This window comes from Pithys albifrons, chromosome 24 (genome assembly GCF_047495875.1).
Source record: "Pithys albifrons albifrons isolate INPA30051 chromosome 24, PitAlb_v1, whole genome shotgun sequence".
NCBI classification, from domain to species: Eukaryota; Metazoa; Chordata; class Aves; order Passeriformes; family Thamnophilidae; genus Pithys; species Pithys albifrons.
This window is the reverse complement of record NC_092481.1, coordinates 6,755,960-6,777,239: the sequence shown is the minus strand read 5'-3', so window position 1 is coordinate 6,777,239 and position 21,280 is coordinate 6,755,960. Positions and strand designations below refer to the sequence as shown.

Below are 21,280 nucleotides of genomic sequence, written 5' to 3'. Positions count from 1 at the left end.
CCCAAATGTACCTGAGCAGGAAAGGAGCTCCAGGATCCAAGTCACAACAGTCCCACTGACACCAAAGGGATTGGCATCTTTATTCCTGCCCTGAGACAGAACAGTTTGAGCAAATCTTGCCCCAGTCCTTAAAAAAAGACAAAAAAAAGGAGAAAACCTGACAAGTGTATTTGCAGTGATTGCTCTTTTATTTCCTTGGAACCACATTGTGTATCTTTCTATAAAATTCACAGTACAAAAGAGGCAAAGTTGTACCACCCAAGTGCACTAAACTCTACTCTGGCTGTGGGAATCTCTAGTCATGCTTTTCTCAACTATCAGAAGCAGAAAGTTCACTCTAAAAACAAAGCTCTGGTAAAACAGATTCTTCAGCAGGAAGAATTCCACTCGTTTCCTTTGCTCCTTTCTTAGGAATTTTTGAAGTTTATGTACAAGTTAATTACAATGTCAGCAAAAAAAGCTGGTTTAAGGTTTTTAGCTGCCCATTTCAGTAAGACTTTTTCAAAACAAATCTTCAATCTTTGTTTTTTAAAAAATCTGTACCATAGAGAACCTTTGTAGGACTGTAAGTTGGACCACACTCTCATTATGAGCAGGAACTCTGAGCAGGTCTTTGATGAAATATAAACCAATTCTTGTAAATAGTTTCCAGATAATACGTGAGGAGAGGGACTTTGGTGATCCTTGTGGGTCAGGGTTTCTTCTGATTCTCAGTATTTTCTGGATGATATTTAGAAGCAGTTACACCGTGCCGTGTCTGCAAGCACAAAACAACTTGGTTTAGTCCAAATTTTCCTTCTCCAACCAGAACTTTAACAAAATTTCATTTCAATTTAAGTACTAAACCAGCATTAGCTGGTAGGACACGAGTGAATTGATCTCAAATACAACAAGTAACACACAAATATCTACCTAAGATTTGGTTTCACCTTTTCCTCTCCCTCATCTGGTTCATCACCGTTGGCGTGTCGGACCACCAAGTTACGCGGCTGCTCTTCCACTGCCTCCTCCTCCGACTTGTGCTCCTCCTCCAGGGCCCATCTGGGGCGTTTGTTGCCCGCTGGTTGTGCCTGGCAGCCCTGGGGGGCGCTGTCCGGGCTGGCGTGTGCCAGGCAGCGGTGGCACAGGCGGTAGCGCCGCGTGCCCTGCTGCACCACGCGGCCCGTCAGCTCCGTCAGGCGCCGCTTGCACTTCCTGCAGATCAGTTTGCCAGCCTGGTGGATCTGAGGGGGGGAGAACAGGCAGGGTCGGTGCTCACCCCTCACCACCCGGCTCCTTGTTGTTGTTAGAAAGTGGAAATGCAGCGAGTGACGCTGAGAAATGAAGGTTCAAACGCAGTTTGCTGCAATAAATTAGGGCTGATGAGCAGCTGGGGAGCTGTGCAGGGCTGAGCTGGTGAAATGCCAACTGCTCAACCCAGAGAGGGACAATCCAACCCCTCACCGAGGGAAGAGGAGGCAGGAAAAAAAACAGAGGAGAAAAAAGAAGAAAAACCCCCAAACCCAAAATAGAAAGATTTTTATATTTATACAAAAGAGAGAGAATTAAAAAAGAATATTACAGATATATATATACAAAAGAGAGACAATTAAAAAAGATTATAACACATATATAATGGGGGAAAACCCAACAACAACAACAGAGGAGGAAAAAAAGAAGAAAAACCCCCAAACCCAAAATAGAAAGCTTTTTATATTTATACAAAAGAGAGAGAATTAAAAAAGAATATTACACATATATATACAAAAGAGAGACAATTAAAAAAGATTATAACACATGGGGGGAAAAACCAACAACAACAACAGAGGAGAAAAAAAGAAGAGAAAACCCCAAACCTGAAATGGAAAGCTTCTTATATTTATATGAAATAGAGAGAATTAAAAAAGAATATAACACATCTATATATACAAAAGAGAGACAATTAAAGAAGATTATAACACATATATAATGGGGGAAAAACCAACAACAACAACAGAGGAGAAAAAAAGAAGAAAAACCCCCAAACCCCAAATAGAAAGATTTTTATATTTATACAAAAGAGAGAGAATTAAAAAAGAATATAACACATATATATATACAAAAGAGAGACAATTAAAGAAGAATATGATATAACACATATATAATGGGGGAAAAACAAAGCAACAGGAGGAAAAAGAAAAGAAAACCCCAAACCTGAAATAGAAAGCTTCTTATATTTATATGAAATAGAATTAAAAAAGAATATAACACATATATAATGTAGGAAAAAAAGCAAACCAACAACAACAGAGGAGAAAAAAGAAGAAAAAAACCCAAACCTGAAATAGAAAGCTTTTTATATTTATGCAAAAAAAGAGAGAATTAAAGAAGGATATAACACAGATATAATGGGGGAAAATACCAAACCAACAAGAGGAGAAAAAAGAAGAAAAAACCCAAAATCTGAAATAGAAAGCTTTTTATATTTATACAAAAGAGAGAATGAAAAAAGATTATAACACATCTATAATGTGGGGAAAAAGCCAAACCAACAACAACCACCAGCGAGTTGCCCACCCAACAACACAGACCTCCACCACCCCAGCTCACAAAAACACTCCAACAAGCTCTCCCCAAAGGACACCTGGCAAGAGAAGAGGAAACCACCACCAACAGAAAAAGGTACTTCCCAAACCAAACGCTGTGAAGTGCTGAATGAGGCCCAAGAGCGCCAGCAAGGGTGAGAGCAGCTCTGCTCAGCACAGGCCATGAAGGGGACTGAGCTGGGCACCCTCTACACCTCCTTTTATACTTGATTTTGAAGTCAAATGATATGAAATATCTTTGGCTGCCTAAGTCAGGTGATGCTTGTCCTGTCTAATCTGCATAGACACTCCGTGCCTGCTGAAACCAAAGCCAGAACCCCCCCAGGAGCTTTTGTTGGTTGTGGCGGTGCCTGAGCAGGCGGTGCCGGGGCTGCCGCGGCCCTACCGTTTGGAAGTGGTTGCGCAGGTGCTCCAGGCGGGTGAACCTCTTCCCACAGGCCTCGCAGGGGTACGGGCGCTCCCCGGTGTGGCAGCGCAGGTGGCGCTTCAGGTCAGCGCGGCGCTTCACGGTGTGGGTACAGAACGGGCACTGGAACCGCATCCGCGGCAGCTCACCTGCCAGGGGGCACACGGGGGTGTCAGCTGGGCCAGGGCAGGGGCTGCGCGGGGAACATCCCAGAATATTCCGTAATTTCAGAGTTTCATGTGTTCTGTGCTGTCAGAGTGGTTAACTCAGCTGGTTGGTGCTAATAATGCCAAGCCCAGGGATGATCCCTGGGGGAACCTTCCAACTCAGAACAGTCTGTGAAATTATAGAATCATAGAATCAGTTGGGTTGGAAGAGACCTCTGAGATCATCAAGTCCAACCCCACTTTGATTACTCAGCTGGTTGGTGCTAATAATGCCAAGCCCAGGGATGATCCCTGGGGGAACTTTCCAACTCAGAACAGTCTGTGAAATTATAGAATCATAGAATCCGTTGGGTTGGAAGAGACCTCTGAGATCATCAAGTCCAACCCTTGATCCAACCAACCCCATTGTGATCATCAGAATAGTCTGTGAAATTATATAATAATATAATCATAGAATCATAGAATCATAGAACCAGCTGGGTTGGAAGAGACCTCTGAGATCATCAAGTCCAACCCCACTTTGGTTACTCAGTCATGGCACTCAGTGCCACATCCAGTCTCACCTTAAAAACCTCCAGGAATGGCGAGTTCACCATCATAGAATCATGGAATGAACTGGGTTGGAAGAGACCTCCAAGATCATCAAGTCCAACCCTTGATCCAACCAACCCCATTGTGATCATCAGAATAGTCTGTGAAATTATATAATAATAGAATCATAGAATCATAGAACCAGCTGGGTTGGAAGAGACCTCTGAGATCATCAAGTCCAACCCCACTTTGGTTACTCAGTCATGGCACTCAGTGCCACGTCCAGTCTCACCTTAAAAACCTCCAGGGTTAGAGAATCCACCCCCTCTCTGGGCAGGACATTCCAATGCCTGAGCACTCTCTCTGTGAAGAATTTCTTCCTGATATCCAACCTAAACCTGCCCTGGCAGAGCTCAAGCTGTGCCCTCTTCCTACTGTTGGTTGCCTGAGAGAAGAGACCAATCCCCACCTGGCTACAACCTCCTGTCAGGGAGTTGTAGAGAGTGATAAAGGTCTCCCTCAGAGAATAATACATAAGGTAGAATAACACATGTAGAATAACACACAAGGTATAAATACATCATCATGGGTAGGCTTTGTGCACGAAGATTTGGGAAGGGCACTACCCATAATATATTAAATAAGGACTTTGGGGATATATACATATATATTTTATATATAAAATATTTCTATCCCCAAAGCCCATATTCTCACTGAACATGTTAATGGCCATTTCCAAGTGTTTTCTTTCTTACTGAGAGTATTTTTCAGACATAGAGATGATCCTAAATATGTAGCTGTTACATACAGTACTGTATGGGAACTGTTAGCTCTCCCACCAGCTAACAGTTCACAGCTTTGACTTTTATAATCTCTGTGTAATATATGAGGATGCCTGAAGTCTTCAGAATATGCCATTATAATGTGAATAGTGTGTTCACTTCCAAAAGGACACACATGAGAATAGCCCTGGCAGCTTTATTCCACCCTCTCAGGCAGGTGCTGTCAGTCCATCAGCAGTTCAGATCCTTTGTGTTTGTGGGCTGGTGGGAGCCCAAGGGAAATGCACCATCCCAGCAATGCCAGCACCTCTCATGTGAAGGAACTGGGTTGGACTGAGGTTGAACTATTACTGCCAGGCATCTACAAGAGAAATTCAGTCCTTCATGTCCTCAAGTCAATTACAGCTCTTGAGGCTTCATTAAATTCCACTTGGGCCCAAATAATCAGGTATGTTTTGTTTTAACTGTACAGAATATCTGGGTAATGTTCTCCCATCCCACTTCCCATGCCCTGTTCTGGCTGCAAAGTCTCTCATTCCTGAGTAGATAAAATCACCTCCCAGTCTAGGCACTATTTTGGTTTCCATGCAGCCACACAAATGCTCTCCCAAACATCATCCGAACTCTTCTAAACAAACCCAAACTCTTCCAAACCATTTCTATTTTTACCTTCATCCCAACTACTCATTACACCTAAAATTGTGGGCATTGAGGTGTACAGTTCTTCTGCCTTTAACTCCATGAACTCAGGAGTTCTGGAAAGTTCTTGTTCTAGCTGAGCGACAGACCATTTCTTGGGTGCCACCTCCGATCCGTGATGACACCCATAACCATCACGATCCACGTCGTTCTCGGCATCCCCCTCAGGGTCCTCCCCAGCGTGGGGGCCGGGGCTGCACTCGGGGGCCGCGGCTCTGTCTGGTTTGCCCTGTCCCAGCTCCCGGCCCAGGTGCCTGCGGCGCCTCCTGCCCGAGCCCTGTTTCCTGCCTCTCTTGGACAGCTGGGTGTCTGCCCGCTGCAGGATGCCCTGGGAGGACAGGAAGCTGCTGTAGCTGCTCCAGGAGTTCTCGCTGGCGTTGGGCTTCTCATCCGGGATGGCGCAGGAACGCCGGGGGTTGCTCTTGGCTTTCCTCCTGGAGCGATAGAGCGTGGGCCGGGCGGGCTCGGGGCTGGGGCCTTTGGCTGAGAGGCTGAGGTAGTGATCCTTCTCCTTCTCATTAATATCCAGGGAGGACTTGATGAAGGTCTTGCAGACATTGAGGATATCTGTCATCTGCAGGTAGCTGGCGGCTGACATGACCTCGATCACGTTCTGACCCGTTAATGACAACACCCCTGAGTACACAAAGTCCAGGATAACCATGAACGTCTCTGGAGAGAAGACCTCGAATGTAGCTATTGTTGGCTGACTGGTCTCCTTCGAGCTCTGTGAAAGGAGCATTTTGAAGTAGCCACTGCTGGCAAACAGCACATTGCGATGGGCTTTGAAGACCTTCCCCTCCACCAGGATGTTGCAGTCACAGAACAAGTCCTGCCTGCGCTGCTCATTCAGCTGCTCCAGGAGGTGAGACTGGTGGGAGGAAATCTCCATCCCAGGCAGAGAGTAAGAGAAAGGTTTGCTGTGAAGGAAAAAACATCATCACGACAATCTACACCGATGCTGCTGATCCTAACCTGAAGAGATGAGCTGTAATTTAAAAAACGTTTTCACATTCCCAGAGTATCTCCCAAGTCCCTGTGCTGCTTCCGTGCGCAGGAACACAGGAGAAGAAACTTAACAACGCCAAAAGAGGCGAAAAGACGTCCCAGCGGGATTACTGCGGATCCCAAAAGAATGAAGGGTACATCGACCGAGACGGTGATGGTTCGTGCGCTGAGAACGAGCGCTCGGCCCTCCCGCCCCGGGCTCACCCGCCCGCCCGGTGCCCGGGATGCCCGACGGCTCCGGCACGGACCGGGAGCCCCCCACGCTGTCGCCCCATGCCCGGGAATGCCGGGGCCGCTCCCGCCGGGGCCGGGTGTGCGGGACTGGCCGGGCCGGGGCCGCTCCCAGCCCCGCGCCCGTCCCGCAGCCCCCGCCCGTCCGCACAGCCCTTTGTTGCCGCGCCCGGGGCTGCAAATGGCGCCCGCGGGGGACGCGGCACCGACAGGCACTGGGAGGCACCGGGAGGCACCGACAGGCACCGGGTGGAAGCTCCGAGAGGCAGCTCCACTCCCCGCCGCGCTCGCGGAGCCCGGACCCCGCTGTCCCTCCCGCCGCCGCCCCGAGCCCCGCCGCCCGCCCGGTCCTTCCCATCACTGCGGAGCAGAACGGCGGCTCACCGGGCGCTGCTGCGGGACCGGCTGGGGCAGCGGGCGGTGCGGGCGGTGCGGGGCGTGCGGGGGGCCCGGCCCCGCCTCGGGGCTCGCCGTGGCCGGAGGGGACGCGCCGCTCCCGCAGCAGCGCCGAGCCCTGCGAGCCCGGCCGGGCAGAAACAAAAGGTATTTGCTGACGTGGGCGCGGGGCAGAGACGCCCGAGGGCTGCGGACACAATTAAAGGGGCAACGCACCCGCGGCCGCCGCAGCGCCCGGCACGGGCTGGGGTGGGGTGGGGTGGGGTGGGGTGGGATGGGGTGGGATGCGATGGGATGGGGTGGGATGGGATGGGGATGGGGATGGGGATGGGATGGGATGAGATGGGATGGGATGGGATGGGATGGGATGGGATGGGGATGGGGATGGGATGGGATGAGATGGGATCGATGGGATGGGATGGGGATGGGGATGGGGATGGGATGAGATGGGGATGGGATCGATGGGATGGGATGGGGTGGGGATGGGGTGGGATGGGAGGGGATGGGGATGGGGTGGGATGGGATGGGATGGGATGGGGATGGGATGGGATCGATGGGATGGGGATGGGGATGGAGATGAGATGGGATCGATGGGATGGGATGGGATCGATGGGATGGGGATGGGGATGAGATGGGATCGATGGGATGGGATGGGATGGGATCGATGGGATGGGGATGGGGATGAGATGGGATCGATGGGATGGGATGGGGATGGGGATGGGATGCCATGGGATGCCCTCCTGCACACTCGGCTTTGTTAAAGCCCAGCCCGGACTCCTCTGTGTGTGCCAGGAAGGCGCCACCCACAAGGGAAGAAGTATCTGCACCCCCGTGGTGTAGGATTTGTTACAATAACTCAATTTTTGTAACGGAGTTTTGTATTCAAACACAGAGGATAGTCCCGACCCAAAGCCTGTGGGTGGGGCTGCCAGGCACAGGTTGCCCAGTTTCCCATCTGTGAGGGAGATGGAACCAGGATGCCCGTGAGAAGATGAGGCTCTTCCAATCTCGTGCCTGTGAGAAGAGGAGCCTCTTTCAGTCTTGTTCCTCAGGATCACTGAATTGTTTTGAGAAGGAACCTCTGCAGTCACTGGTACAGTTCCCTCCTCAGGGCAGACTGTGACAACATGGTAAAAAGCTGCTCCCTTTGCACAGTCAAGTGTCAGAGAGAATTCCAGCAGTGTTTGATTTAGTCCAAGATGGGAAAGCTTCCCAGCCACTCCTCCCAGGTTTTCCACAAACCTCTTGTTCTGTGCTCCTGCTGCGTTTAAAGTTCTTGAGGCACCAAATAAGCTGCTTGTCTGCATTTCACGAGTTAAACAGGATGAAAGGCTCCACCAGCTCCCAGGGTGGAAGGGTTTTAAGTCAAACAGCATAGAAAATATTTAACTAAATGCTTTTACAAGCTTTTCTGAGTAGCTTATTGAGTTATACCCATCACTCAACAGACACAATGTTGGCACTGATTTATACCTAATGGAAGAAGTCTGGAGGCAAGGACTGGAGGATTAGAGGATCCTCTTCTTCAAAACTCAGCCTTTGGGGCAGAATTAGAGAATTTTTCTTTTATTTAATTCCTGTATGTGTTGCCTCCAACCAACAGTAACTAAAATGTAACAAAGGTGGGTATTGGCTTGGCCCTGTGATGGGTAACTCTGACAGTGACCAGATGCTTCAGGAAAGAAATGGATATTCCATCATTTTATGTCCAGCAGAGATTGTTTTTTCCTAAATTATCAGAGAAAATTTGAGAGGCACCCCAGAATCCTGGAGGAGGGTGGACACTCTGCAGAGCCAGCAGAAAGGAAGGACACCTGGAGCAGTGGGTGGTGAGTCCTCTGGGAGAGCTCTGGGGGCTCACAGGCTCCAAAGCTCACCCTAAATCAATATTGACTCGTTTATTCTTGATCTCAAGTCTTTAGAACTGGAATAGAACATAAACCAAAAGGTTGGAAAGGAAGATTCGTTCTGAGGGTGGTTTTTTGGAGTCTATTTTGTTTTAAACTGGGGCAGGAAGGGAACCCAACAGTTGAACCTTTAAGATAAGGGTAAGTGACATTTTTTTGGGTAGGAAATATGGATGTTTAGGTAATTTAATGGGAAACAGAAAATGGGAGATGATGAAAAGAATTAATCAAACATCACACACGTCACAGTTCATGTGGCAGGGAGAATTCTGTAAGAAAAACCTGAAAAGGGGGAAAGAGAATTTTTAATTCAGTATTTCAGCCTTTGAAAGGATGGCAAGATGTTGTCAGAAAACAAGGACAATTAGAGGTGGGACACCAATCAGAGCATGATGATGGTTTTTGTGTTCAACTCTTGACTGTGATTTGTGAACAACAAACACAAGCCAAGCAAAAAGAATCACAGAATTGTTTAGGTTGGAAAAGACCTTTAAGATCAAGTCCAGCACTAAACCTTGTCCCTGAGAGACACAAAGATGAAAGAAATGCAAGGGAAAAAATAAATTCAGTGGGAACATCCCCATGTGGCCTTTACTTTCCTCCTTGAAAAGAAGGAAAACATTATTCTGCTTCTGAGTGGTACTTGATGCTCACAGGAACATGAAGACAGTCAGGCAATGGAAGGAGACAAAAGGAAAACAAATCCTTTCCTTTCCAGAAAAACAAGGGAAAAGTGTGACTGGTTGTGTAAAATGAGGGACGTAGGAAACAGAAGGCACTGAACATTTATCTTGTCTTGCAATACAAAAATAAGGAAACAACAACCAAAATCAGGCAACAAATGTAAAAATGGTAACTTTTAAAAACTCTGAACCACAACTGCCCTGTGGGAATCCCAGTCTGAGCTGAAGCTCCAAGCTTAGTAAGATACTTTAAAAATGACTACAGATACTTAGTTATGCTACTGAGAATAACAATCACAGACAAGCCCAGTCAGAGCCCTTATTTGCCCAGAAAATCAACAATTAATCTGCCTCTGTGCTGAAAGTAAGTCCTCCTATGGATAGATTGTTCCACTTGCCCACTTAGAGCCACTTCAGATCTTGTTCTGAAGCATCTGGTCCTCATATCCTTGAATTTATGGGATTAATTAAATTGAGTATTGATCCAAAAATCCCTTTGCTTCTAAAAACAACCCCATTATTAAGAAGCACTTGATAGTCTGCCCTTTACACTTGGCAGTTAAGATTTTGAGAGACACTTTATTTTCCCCTGCCCTTAATCCATCCCAAACACACACAGACTAATCCCAGTCACTTTGTATCCTGGGACAGCAGGGCCTGGAATTTATTGTCATACTGTTTAATGTAAAGGGAAACATCCTGGAATTGGATCCAAGTTACTCCATAATATTTTATGTATTTCTTGTTCTGTGTTGGATTTAGTTCAGGTTGCTCAGGAATATTTCTTAGCCATTTAATAACAGGCATTTTAGGAGTAAAAAGCTCCAAGAAATGAAATGTCTGTCTCCACACCAAGTCCATTTCTGGGCTGCTGACCAAGTGGCAAATAAACTGGAGGCCAAGTGTCAGTCCTGTTTGTGAAGGTGTTTCCATGCTGGTCATCACAAAGCTTTGGAAGTTCTCCCTCCAAGTCTAAGCCAAAGATGAGAATTTTTGTAGGAATGACAAAGTACCATTTCTTGTTTCCTTGGAACATCCAAGCAGGATGATTCCCATCAGCTTGGCATGTTCCAGGGGAGGGTGGGTGATGTTTGCACTGAGTTTAGCAGGAAGCACTTGAGTTGTCATTTAAGAGACCTTGGGCTGGTCACCTGCAGCCTGGAATGAATCTCTGGTCATCATGAGACTGATAAGGTTACACAGTTTTTACACAAATAAAAATAAAATCGATTTTTTTAGCTGTCCCTGGGAAAGGTTATATAGTAGATATATGGGATTGTTCTGTAGTAAACCCTGGGGCTCAGCCAAACATGCTTACAAAGCTGTAAAAATGAAAAAAAAGTACAGTTTATAAGTCTTACAGCCATTGAGTTCCAGAACTCTGGGATGAAGAGCTGGAATAACACTCAGATCTGTCCAAAAAAATGCAGAGTGGCAGCACCTTGGGAGCTCCTCTCCTGTTTGCAGTGCTGGGTAAGATAAACTCACTAAGCAACAAACCCAAGGGGCTTATTTGGGCAGAGAAGTCACATTTCTTCATCACTCCTCACCTCCTGTAGCCTCATTGTTGGGGAAATTACACAAAGGGGATGTCTGGAACTGCCAGCACATCTTGTTCTCACTGGCACATTGTACAGCCTGGAAAAGGTTCATAGAATGGAACATCCTGAGTTGGAAAAGACCCACAAGGAGCATCCCAGTCCAGCTCCTGGCCCTGCACAGACAACCCCAACAATCCTACCATGTCTGGCACCTTTGAGAGGTTTTTAACAAAAGAGAGTATTTTATTATTTTATTATTAAAACAGATCCCAGTTTTGAGAACAAATCATCTCCTGGCACCAATTAATGATCCACATTTATGATTAATTTGATGTGTTGATTAGGACTAGCATTCATGTGCTTATTGACTTGTACAGAAACAGGTCTGGAATGAGTGATCTGCCAAAGATTGGCCTTATTCTAATTAATTTTACAGGATTCCTTCTCCAGACAAAAGTGCCAAAACATTTCACATGCTCTTTCTCAATTAGCTGCCTTTTCCCTTAACATAACATGAAGAATTAATGACATTCCATGGAAGATTCTCTTCCCTTCTGAGAGGTTGGCTGGAGGAGGGTCCTTACACTTTGTTTATCACCCAATGACACAAACCCAACATCTCCACAGGTGTAAAAAGTGGGCAATTTCCAACACTCTGTGACTTCTTTTGAAGTGTTTAGATCCCAGTCCCTTGAAGGAGGCTTTGAGATGTGCCATGGACAGTTATCTCTGGGATTCTGCAGTTTCCTTGCTCACCCTTTAATTCAGGATGGATTCCTTCTCCTGGAGCAAAGCCTGGGGGTTCTGGGAACAACCCAGCCTGGACTCAGTGGCGTGTCCATAAACACATGCAAGGCTGGACCTGTCCAACCACGTGTCTCTGCAGGTTAACAAAGCTGGTGGAGCTCCATGGTCAGACAGCACATCCTCCCTCTTCCATGGGACTCCTCATTCTCCTCTTGCAACTACCTGATATTTGGCTTTACATCCTTCTCCTCAGCCTCATCCTCGCTGTCATCAACCTGCTGGATGACCAGGTCGGTCGACCCATCCTCGACAATCTCCACGTCAGACCTGTTGTCCTCCCCATAGTGCCACCTGGAGTCCTTGTCCCCGTCCTGGGGGAACTCCAGGGGTGCCTCAGCCTCCAGGTCGATGCGGATACTGTCTATGCCAGCCTCTGCCAGGCACTCGTTGCACAGTCTGTACCGGCGCGTGCCCTCCTGCACCACCTGCCCCGTCACCTCCGTCACGTGGCGCTTGCACTTCCTGCAGATGGGTTTGCACGCCTGGTGGATCTGGGAAAAGGGACACAGAGACACTGAGTGATGGATCCACACAGGGGGTGTGCAGGGAGACAGAAAGCAGGGGGGGAGCAGCAGCAAATTGTCAGCAACAGGACCAGGGGGCACAGCTTGAGATCTGCCAGGGGAAATTTAACTTGAATATCAGAAAAAAATTCCTTCCAGAGAGAGTGCTCAGGGACTGGAATGGGCTGCCCAGAGAGGGGGTGGATTCCCCATCCCTGGAGGTTTTTCAGCTGAGCTTGGCCGTGGCACTGAGTGCCATGATCTGGTAAAGGGACTGGAGTTGGACCAAGGGTTGGACTTGATGATCTCAGAGGTCTTTTCCAACCCCACTGAGAAGAGCAATGAGGCTGGAGAAGGGACTGGATGTGGCTCTGAGTGTCCTCTGAAACACCTCCAGGGACAGAGAATCCAACATGTCTTGATCCAACCCCACTGTGATCACCAGCCCAGGGCACAGAGTGCCCTGGGCTGGTGATCACAGTAGGGTTGGATCAAGTCGTGGTTGGATCAAGTCGTGGTGATCACAGTGGGGTTGGATCAAGGGTTGATGATCTCAGAGGTCTCTTCCAACCCAACTGAGAAGAGCAACGAGGCTGGAGAAGGGACTGGAGCACAAGTGCTGTGGGGAGAGGCTGAGGGAGCTGGGGGTGTTCAGCCTGGAGAAGAGGAGGCTCAGAGGTGACCTCAGCACTGTCTGGAACTGCCTGAAGGAAGTTCTGGCCAGCTGGGGGTTGGTCTCTTCTCCCAGGCACTCAGCAATAGGACAAGGGGGCACGATGGGCTCAAGCTCTGCCAGGGGAAATTGAAGTTGGAGATCAGAAAAAAATTCCTTCCAGAGAGAGTGCTCAGGGACTGGAATGGGCTGCCCAGAGAGGGGGTGGATTCCCCATCCCTGGAGGTTTTTCAGCTGAGCTTGGCCGTGGCACTGAGTGCCATGATCTGGTAAAGGGACTGGAGTTGGACCAAGGGTTGGACTTGATGATCTCAGAGGTCTTTTCCAACCCCACTGAGAAGAGCAATGAGGCTGGAGAAGGGACTGGATGTGGCTCTGAGTGTCCTCTGAAACACCTCCAGGGACAGAGAATCCAACATGTCTTGATCCAACCCCACTGTGATCACCAGCCCAGGGCACAGAGTGCCCTGGGCTGGTGATCACAGTAGGGTTGGATCAAGTCGTGGTTGGATCAAGTCGTGGTGATCACAGTGGGGTTGGATCAAGGGTTGATGATCTCAGAGGTCTCTTCCAACCCAACTGAGAAGAGCAACGAGGCTGGAGAAGGGACTGGAGCACAAGTGCTGTGGGGAGAGGCTGAGGGAGCTGGGGGTGTTCAGCCTGGAGAAGAGGAGGCTCAGAGGTGACCTCAGCACTGTCTGGAACTGCCTGAAGGAAGTTCTGGCCAGCTGGGGGTTGGTCTCTTCTCCCAGGCACTCAGCAATAGGACAAGGGGGCACGATGGGCTCAAGCTCTGCCAGGGGAAATTGAAGTTGGAGATCAGAAAAAAATTCCTTCCAGAGAGAGTGCTCAGGGATTGGAATGGGCTGCCCAGAGAGGGGGTGGATTCCCCATCCCTGGAGGTTTTTCAGCTGAGCTTGGCCGTGGCACTGAGTGCCATGATCTGGTAAAGGGACTGGAGTTGGACCAAGGGTTGGACTTGATGATCTCAGAGGGCTTTTCCAACCCAATCCATTCTGTGATTCTGTGGATGTGGCACTGAGTGAGAATCCAGCATGTCTTGATCCAACCCCACTGTGATCACCAGCCCAGGGCACTCAGTGCCCTGGGCTGGTGATCACAGTGGGGTTGGATCAAGGGTTGGATCAAGGGCTGGATCAAGGGCTGGATCAAGGGCTGGATCAAGGGCTGGATCAAGGGCTGGATCAAGGGCTGGATCAAGGGCTGGACTTGCTGATCTCAGAGGTCTTTTCCAACCCAATCCATTCCATGATTCTGTGAAATAGCAGCATTAACTCACTTTGAAGGACAGTCACCAAACCCTCAGCCTGAACCATTCCAGGCATTGGAATTGCCCACTGGAGCTCCTTTCTGGGCTGCAGAGCAACCTCTGCAAACCACCCATTACCCAAGAGATTCCTCCCCTTTCCCACAAATCCCACTTCAAATTACCTGCGACAAAACCACATTAATTTTCTGTCACCTCCCTCTTTACGGGACTCATTCCATCAACCAGACCCACTCACACTGTGTCTAATTAAGCAGATTTAGGCACTAAACCAATCAAGGAAGCACATACTGTTCGGAAGTGGCTGCTGAGGTGGTCCAGCCTGCTGAACCTCTTCCCACAGGCCTCGCAGGGGTACGGCCGCTCCCCCGTGTGGCAGCGCAGGTGGCGCTTCAGGTCGGCTTTTCTTTTCACCACGTGGCTGCAGAACGGGCACTTGAACCTCATCCTGGCCAGGTCATCTGAGATAAAACCCAAACCCAAAGTCACAACGTGTCAAGCTCTAGGAAAAGGGGTTTTATGAGCAGAATAGCACAGGACTTTCAAAAAAAAAAAAGTATTGTGGGTGTTTTCAAGCAGAAAGATCTTGTGTTTTCCTGTAAATTACACAGGATGGACCTTTGGCTGTGCTGTCACAGACCAGGCTGGATGGGGCTCTGAGCATCTGGACTAGGGGAAAGTGTCTCTGCCCATGGCAGGGGGATGGAATGAGATGGTCTTTAGTGTCCCGTCCCACCCAAACCATTCTGGGATTCCGTGAAAACAACCTTGAGAATATTCCAAAAGATCACCACCTACATTTATATTGAAAGGTTAGTTTTAATATCCCTCAATAACTCCAGATTATTGAAAAACAAGGAGTTAAACTTTCCAAATGAACATTTCTGGGCAATGCAGGTGCCTTTTTGGGAACTGTGCTTTACCCACCCAGCAAAGCCTGGCCAGAACAGGCACCCCCAGGTGTCCATGTGGAGCACCAAACCCCACTCACCTTCAGCCCAGTTGCCCATGACCCCGAGGATGGAGGGCATGTTCCCGTACTGCTCATCAGGCTTTGAGGGCTTGGCTTTGCCGGAGGAACGGGGCGACTCGTGGCCCTGCTGGGGCACAGCCAGGCCCCTGGGCACCCCCTCGGTGCCCTGGTACTGGTAGCCCACATGGGGGGTCTCCAGCTCGGTGTCGGGGTGGAGCTGCTCGTCGGGCGGCGCGGGGTGCCCGGCGGGCTCGGCCGCCCGGTCCTCCATCTTGCTGGCCTTGTAGTGGGGGGCGTCGGGGGGCGGCTGCAGCCCCAGCAGCCGCGGCTTCCTGCCCGAGTCCTGCCGGGGCTCGGCCTTGGGCAGCTGCTGCTGCTGCTGCTGCTGCTGCTGCTGCTGCTGCTGCTGCTGGGGGTTCCTCGGAGCGCTCGGGAAGTAGCTGAAACCGCTCCAGGTGTTCCCACCCATCATGCAGGTCCCTGGGTCGGGGCTGGAGTGGGAGGGTGGGGGGCTGCTCTCGGCCCTCCAGGCCCCGCCGTAGGCGCAGGATCGTTCCACGCCGTTGGAACTCACGTCCTTGTCCGACAGGCTGAAGTAACGATCCTTCTCCTTCTCACTGATGTCCAGAGAGGACTTGATGAAGGTCTTGCACACGCTGATGACATCGGTCATCTGCAGGTAGCTGGCGGCCGACATGACCTCGATCACGTTCTGACCAGTGAGGGACAGTTTGCCTGAGTACACAAAATCCAGGATGACTGTGAAGGTGTCGGGAGAGAAGGCCTGGAAGGTGGCCGTGGTGGACTGACTGGTCTCCTTCGAGCTCTGTGAAAGGAGCATTTTGAAGTAGCCACTGCTGGCAAACAGCACATTGCGATGGGCTTTGAAGACCTTCCCCTCCACCAGGATGTTGCAGTCACAGAACAAGTCCTGCCTGCGCTGCTCATTCAGCTGCTCCAGGAGGTGAAACTGGTGGGAAGAAATCTCCATCCCAAAGAGAGGAAATGAAACGTCGCTCTAAAAAATGAAGGAAATAATTACCCTCTTGATTTCAGCATCGTGTAACTCAGCCAGAGATGTCAGACAGGATTTTATGTATCTCTTTAAAAAGAATCTTATTGAAATCTATAATTATATTTAAATTACGATATGCACAACCATAGATTCATTTTCCAAGAACACAAAAGCGAGGACAAAGCCAAGAGCACACGTTATTTGGCAGAGAAAGGTGTGCTACAGATGGGAGTATCTCCCTCCCTGGACGTGGGGCTGGATGGATGAGGGGCAGGATGCGGGGCCGGATGCGGGGCCGGATGGATGCGGGGCCGGATGCGGGCGCTGCGCAGCCCTCGGGCAGCTCGGCCGAGCCGAGGACCGAGCGCAGCCGCGGCCGTGCCCGGAACCGCCGCTCCCGCTCCGCGCGGGCTCCACCAGGGGCACCGCGGCCGCCGCGCCCTCCCGGCACAACCGGGGCTCTGTGCCCGCCACAACCGGGGATTTATGTCCGGTACAACCAGCGCTCGGTGCCCCGCAAACCCGGGGCTCGGTGCCCTTTATAACCAGGGCTCCGTGCCCGGTACATCCGGTGCTCTGTGCCCGGCACACCCAGCGCTCAGTGCCCGGCATAACCGGGGATTTATACCCGGCCAAACCGGCGCTCGGTGCCCCGCACAGTCGGCGCTCGGTGCTCGGTACAACTGGGGCTTTATGCCCGGTAAAACCGGGGCTCGGCGCCCGGCACACCCAGCGCTCGGTGCCCGGCAGAACAGGGGATTTACGCCCGGCATACCCGGCGCTCAGTGCCCCGCAGAATCGGCGCACCGTGCTCGGTACAGCCGGATCTCGGTGCCCGGCACACCCAGCGCTCGGTGCCCGGCACGCCCGACGGCCGCGGCCGCCCCGCCCGGCCCCGCTCCCAGCCCCGTGCCCGGCACGGACCGCCCCGGCCCGGGCGCGCCGCCCGCGGGAGCCCAACCCGCGCTGCCGCCCCCGAGCCCCCCGTGTGCCCCCCGAGCCCTCCGTGCCCGCCATACCCCCCGTGCCCCCCGAGCCGGTGCCGCCGCCCCACCCGCCCCCACAGCCCTTTGTTGCCGCGCCCGGGGCTGCAAATGGCGCCCGCCGGGAACGCGGCACCGACAGGCACCGACAGGCACCGGGAGGCACCGACAGGCACCGGGCGCAGCTCCGCTCCCCGCAGCTCCCGCAGCTTCCCCCCAAGCCCCGCGCCCAGCCCGGCCCAGCCCGGCCCGGCCTGGCCTTACCTACGGGCGCTGCTGCGGGGCCGCCGCTCGGCGGGCGCTGCTGCGGGACCGGCCGGGGCAGCGGGCGGTGCGGGCGGTGCGGGCGGTGCGGGGCGTGCGGGGGGCCCGGCCCCGCCTCGGGGCTCGCCGTGGCCGGAGGGGACGCGCAGCTCCCGCAGCAGCGCCGAGCCCTGCGAGCCCGGCCGGGCAGAAACAAAAGGTATTTGCTGACGTGGGCGCGGGGCAGAGACGCCCGAGGGCTGCGGACACAATTAAAGGGGCAACGCACCCGCGGCCGCCGCAGCGCCCGGCACGGGGTGGGGTGGGGTGGGGTGGGATGGGATGGGATGGGGTGGGATGGGATGGGATGGGATCGATGGGGTGGGATGGGATGGGATCGATGGGATGGGATGGGATGGGATGGGATGGGATGGGATCGATGGGGTGGGATGGGATGGGATCGATGGGATGGGATGGGATGGGATGGGATGGGATGGGATGGGGTGGGATGGGATGGGATGGGATGGGATGGGATGGGATGGGATGGGATGGGGTGGGATGGGATGGGATGGGATGGGATGGGGTAGGTGGGGTGGGATGGGATGGGGATGGGTGGGTGGGGTGGGATGGGGTGGGGTGGGATGGATGGGATGGGATGGATGGGATGGGATGGGATGCCCCACATGCCTCCTTTTGATGTCTTTATCTACCACAGCAGCCCCAGTGACCCAAATCCTTCTCCCTTCACTTGCAGCTCCCTCCAAAGGACATGTGACATCTTCTCTTCCCTGCTGGAATCTCTGATCTCCTGCAGAAAACGTGTCTGAAAGTGAAACCAGAACCTCTCACTTTCTCACTCTCGAAGTTTGGTGTCTCTTTTCCTTCCTCTTCTTCCCACCAGGGTCATTTCTGTGCTTCTGACACCCCACTTATATCCCACAAATATTTATTTGTTTTCCCATGGAAGCCTTTCTGCCTTAACCTTATCCTTTTCTGTCCTTTTTGGCCTTCCCTTCCTAATCTTCAGACATTCCATCCCACCTGGCCTTGGACACCCCCAGGGCTGGGGCAGCCACAGCTTCTCTGCCCAACCTGTGTCAGGACCTGCCCACCCTCCCAGCCAGGAATTCCTTCCTAATATCCAACCTAAACCTCCTCTCTGCAGTTTGAACCCTTGTCCTTCCCTTGTCCTGTCACTCCAGTTCCTGAGGAAAAATCCCTCTCCACCTCCCTTGGAGCCCCTTTGGATACATTTCCCAAAAAACCCACTTGAGTGGGGTTTAAATGGACAGGATCCTTTTAGTCCTTTCCTGCCAAGAACCTGATTCTTCTTGCAGACTGTCTGTCCCCAGCAATGGATATATTCATTTTTTATTGGATTAATTAAATGGATCTATTAATTTTTAATTTTAATTCAACAAATTGAAAGATGAGCCTTAATCTAAACACTCTCAGGTTTACTCAGTCAACATCTGAATGGTAAAAAAAGAATCAAAGCAACCCTCTCAGAGAGTTTTATTTTCTAGACAATCAAAAAAACTCCAGAATGCTCCAAGATCCACAAATATAGTTCAGTCACTTCTACAAATAAGGTTCAGTTCATAAGAATTTGTCATTGTAACTGGACTAAAGGACTTCAGTTATGAAACTCTTACAAAACATCAGGAAATTAAATGACCACATTTGGAAGATTTACAAGGGCTTGCACCAAGAGGTTAAATGAGCTACAAATGCCAGTGCAGCCTCTACTCCCCCAGTGAAATACAGTGCAATTATGTGCAAAAATACATTAAAATGTACATTCCTAAACAAAGTCAAGTACATCGAGCTAAGACTTGAAGATCTGTCCTCAGCACGGCCTTAAAAACCTTTGAGAAAAGAGATTATATTACAAATAACTTCCCTAAAAACATGAATTTTGATTCTTCTTCAAGCACCATTTTCCAACAGCCACATCATTTTCTCAAAGCTTGTAGAGGCTGCACCTACAATGGAAGGTTTTCAGGGGAAAACAGCCAAAAAACCAAGTGGAAAGCACAAGGAAACAGATTCACATGAACACTGTCACAAGAATGGGGACCAACTACACCCCCTTCTACACACAGAGGCTGAAGGACTCCCCAGGAACAAACAAAGCAGCACAAGGTGACAATCCCAGCAGGAAAATGAGGCTGGGGGTGGTTCCCACGTGGGATGTGCATGGCCAACCCCCCTCCCTTCTCTAGGCACGACACACACAACAACAACCTCTAAGACCAAAGACAGGTGGAAGGAAAAGGTCCCTGCAGATGTTGCTGCAGCTCTGACAACACTCAGACCTTCCAGGGGGGTCGTTGTCCCTGCTCTGAGTGTCCCCCAGGCTTGGCACAGCTCAGCCACATCTGGCCACATCTGCCCAGTGCCAGCCCATGGCCAGTGGCACCCACAGGATTTACAACGAGGTGGCACCTTCAGGACCAGCAATGGGGGTCTCTGGTCACCACACACCATTCTGGACCCCTATTTACATTCCAAGAGTCCCCCAAAATCACAGACCATCCCAGTCTCTTTTCCATGAGAGAGCAAGTCCCTCTTTTATCAGAGCAAACAAACACCCTCTGATGAGCCCCTGGGAGGGCAGAATCTCCTCTCACAGGTAACTCCTGACACTGTGATGGGTGAAACAGCCAGAGCAGCTCAACTGTCCTTTTTCAACATGTCAAAGAAAACCAGGCAGGAAAAGAAACAAACCTGGTTAAATCAGAGGGCTCTTTGGTTTTTAGGTTTGCCAAGAGTAAAGTCTTTATACCCCAAAAACCTCAAGAAACTCTTGAGGTTCAGAGGGAGGAACTGCTCATTCTTTGTCAGCCAAATCTGTCCCCAGGTTTCTGACCCAGGCTGTGCTCGAGGGAGACTCATCAAATTGGCCTTTTGGTGACACTCTTGAGAACAGCAGAGGAAAGAAGCATTAACAGCCTCATTTCACAGTATATTTGTTTTGTCTCTTCCTCAGGGAACAGGAGGTCACCCCTAAGCCAACAGACTTTCTGCTGGGCTTGGGTTTCCTTCTCAAGCTTCCCAGCCTGAGTTTTGATAGTTTATATGAACTGGAAAGGTAACAAATCTCACCCACTCTGAAAACCTTGAGCTGTCCCAGCAAAGAAACAGGAGCTCCAGAGTGGAGGGTTTGTAGAGTAGAAATAAATGCTCAGATAAATTCATACAACAACACAAACCAGGAGAAGGATCCCCAAATTCTACAGGGATTTATAGTAAAAGAGAAAGGATTAAAAAGGGAGTTCAGAGCTCTTTTATAGCACAGCTCAGAGCTGGATAAGTCACTGCCCCTCAGCTACACCAGCTGTGGAACTACTTTTTAATCTGGCAGAGTCAGAATTGCCAAGGAATCTGCTCAACAGCTTTTAAAAGGAGAATTTGGGCATTTCTCTCAGTCTAAACTGAGCCCAGCCCACTGGACACCACAATTTGCTTTAATATTTCTTAAGCCAAGACCACTGATGTCCAAGTGACATTAAAGACACATCTGAAGATCTGCAGCCTGAGCTCTTGAGAGGGGGAGATGTGGTAAAAATTCAGGAAGAGAAACTTGATCTCTGAATTCCTGCAATTAAGGACATGTGAGATACAACTGTTCTTACTGTCCACCCTTTCAGCAGCAGCAGATTTTTGTTGTCCTGGTTTTTCTGCCCCAGTTTCCAGGTCAAATCCAGTCTAAGCAAACTCCTCTGGTTTACAGTTCAGGTAATACTGTCCCAATGCAGAAGGCTCACAAAATAAAGTTTTAAAAAGTCCCAAGGTGAGGGATGTAAACTCATTTCATGTCACCTTCATGTCACCCTCACAGAGAAGGGGGTGCCCCTTTCAGAGCAGGGATTAAGGA

At 50.5% G+C, this 21,280-nt stretch overlaps 2 protein-coding genes across 6 annotated transcripts; both read right to left on the bottom strand.

The window, feature by feature from the left end:
- Positions 1–175: 175 nt before the first annotated feature.
- Positions 176–6,925, bottom strand: LOC139682317 (zinc finger and BTB domain-containing protein 8A-like). Of its 3 annotated transcripts, none has more exons than XM_071576577.1 (5): positions 6,773–6,925; positions 5,120–6,069; positions 2,950–3,119; positions 913–1,223; positions 176–757 (listed from the first exon to the last, which is right to left on the bottom strand). In XM_071576577.1, the coding sequence occupies exons 2-5, from the start codon at positions 6,039–6,041 to the stop codon at positions 742–744; spliced, it is 1,419 nt and encodes a 472-aa protein (XP_071432678.1). In that variant the 5' UTR covers positions 6,042–6,069; positions 6,773–6,925; the 3' UTR covers positions 176–741. The 3 variants fall into 3 exon arrangements, with proteins under 3 accessions (XP_071432678.1, XP_071432677.1, XP_071432679.1); XM_071576576.1 differs by having other exon boundaries at positions 930–1,223; XM_071576578.1 differs by lacking the exon at positions 176–757 and having other exon boundaries at positions 783–1,223.
- A 2,533-nt stretch (positions 6,926–9,458) lies between these two features.
- Positions 9,459–17,605, bottom strand: ZBTB8A (zinc finger and BTB domain containing 8A). 3 transcript variants are annotated; one of them, XM_071576573.1, is made up of 4 exons: positions 17,422–17,605; positions 15,178–16,177; positions 14,478–14,647; positions 9,459–12,213 (listed from the first exon to the last, which is right to left on the bottom strand). In XM_071576573.1, exons 2-4 carry the CDS (start codon positions 16,148–16,150, stop codon positions 11,881–11,883), a joined length of 1,476 nt encoding a protein of 491 aa, XP_071432674.1. In that variant the 5' UTR covers positions 16,151–16,177; positions 17,422–17,605; the 3' UTR covers positions 9,459–11,880. The 3 variants fall into 3 exon arrangements, with proteins under 3 accessions (XP_071432674.1, XP_071432675.1, XP_071432676.1); XM_071576574.1 differs by lacking the exon at positions 17,422–17,605 and adding an exon at positions 17,194–17,211; XM_071576575.1 differs by lacking the exon at positions 17,422–17,605 and adding an exon at positions 16,950–16,968.
- Between the last annotated feature and the right edge of the window lie 3,675 nt (positions 17,606–21,280).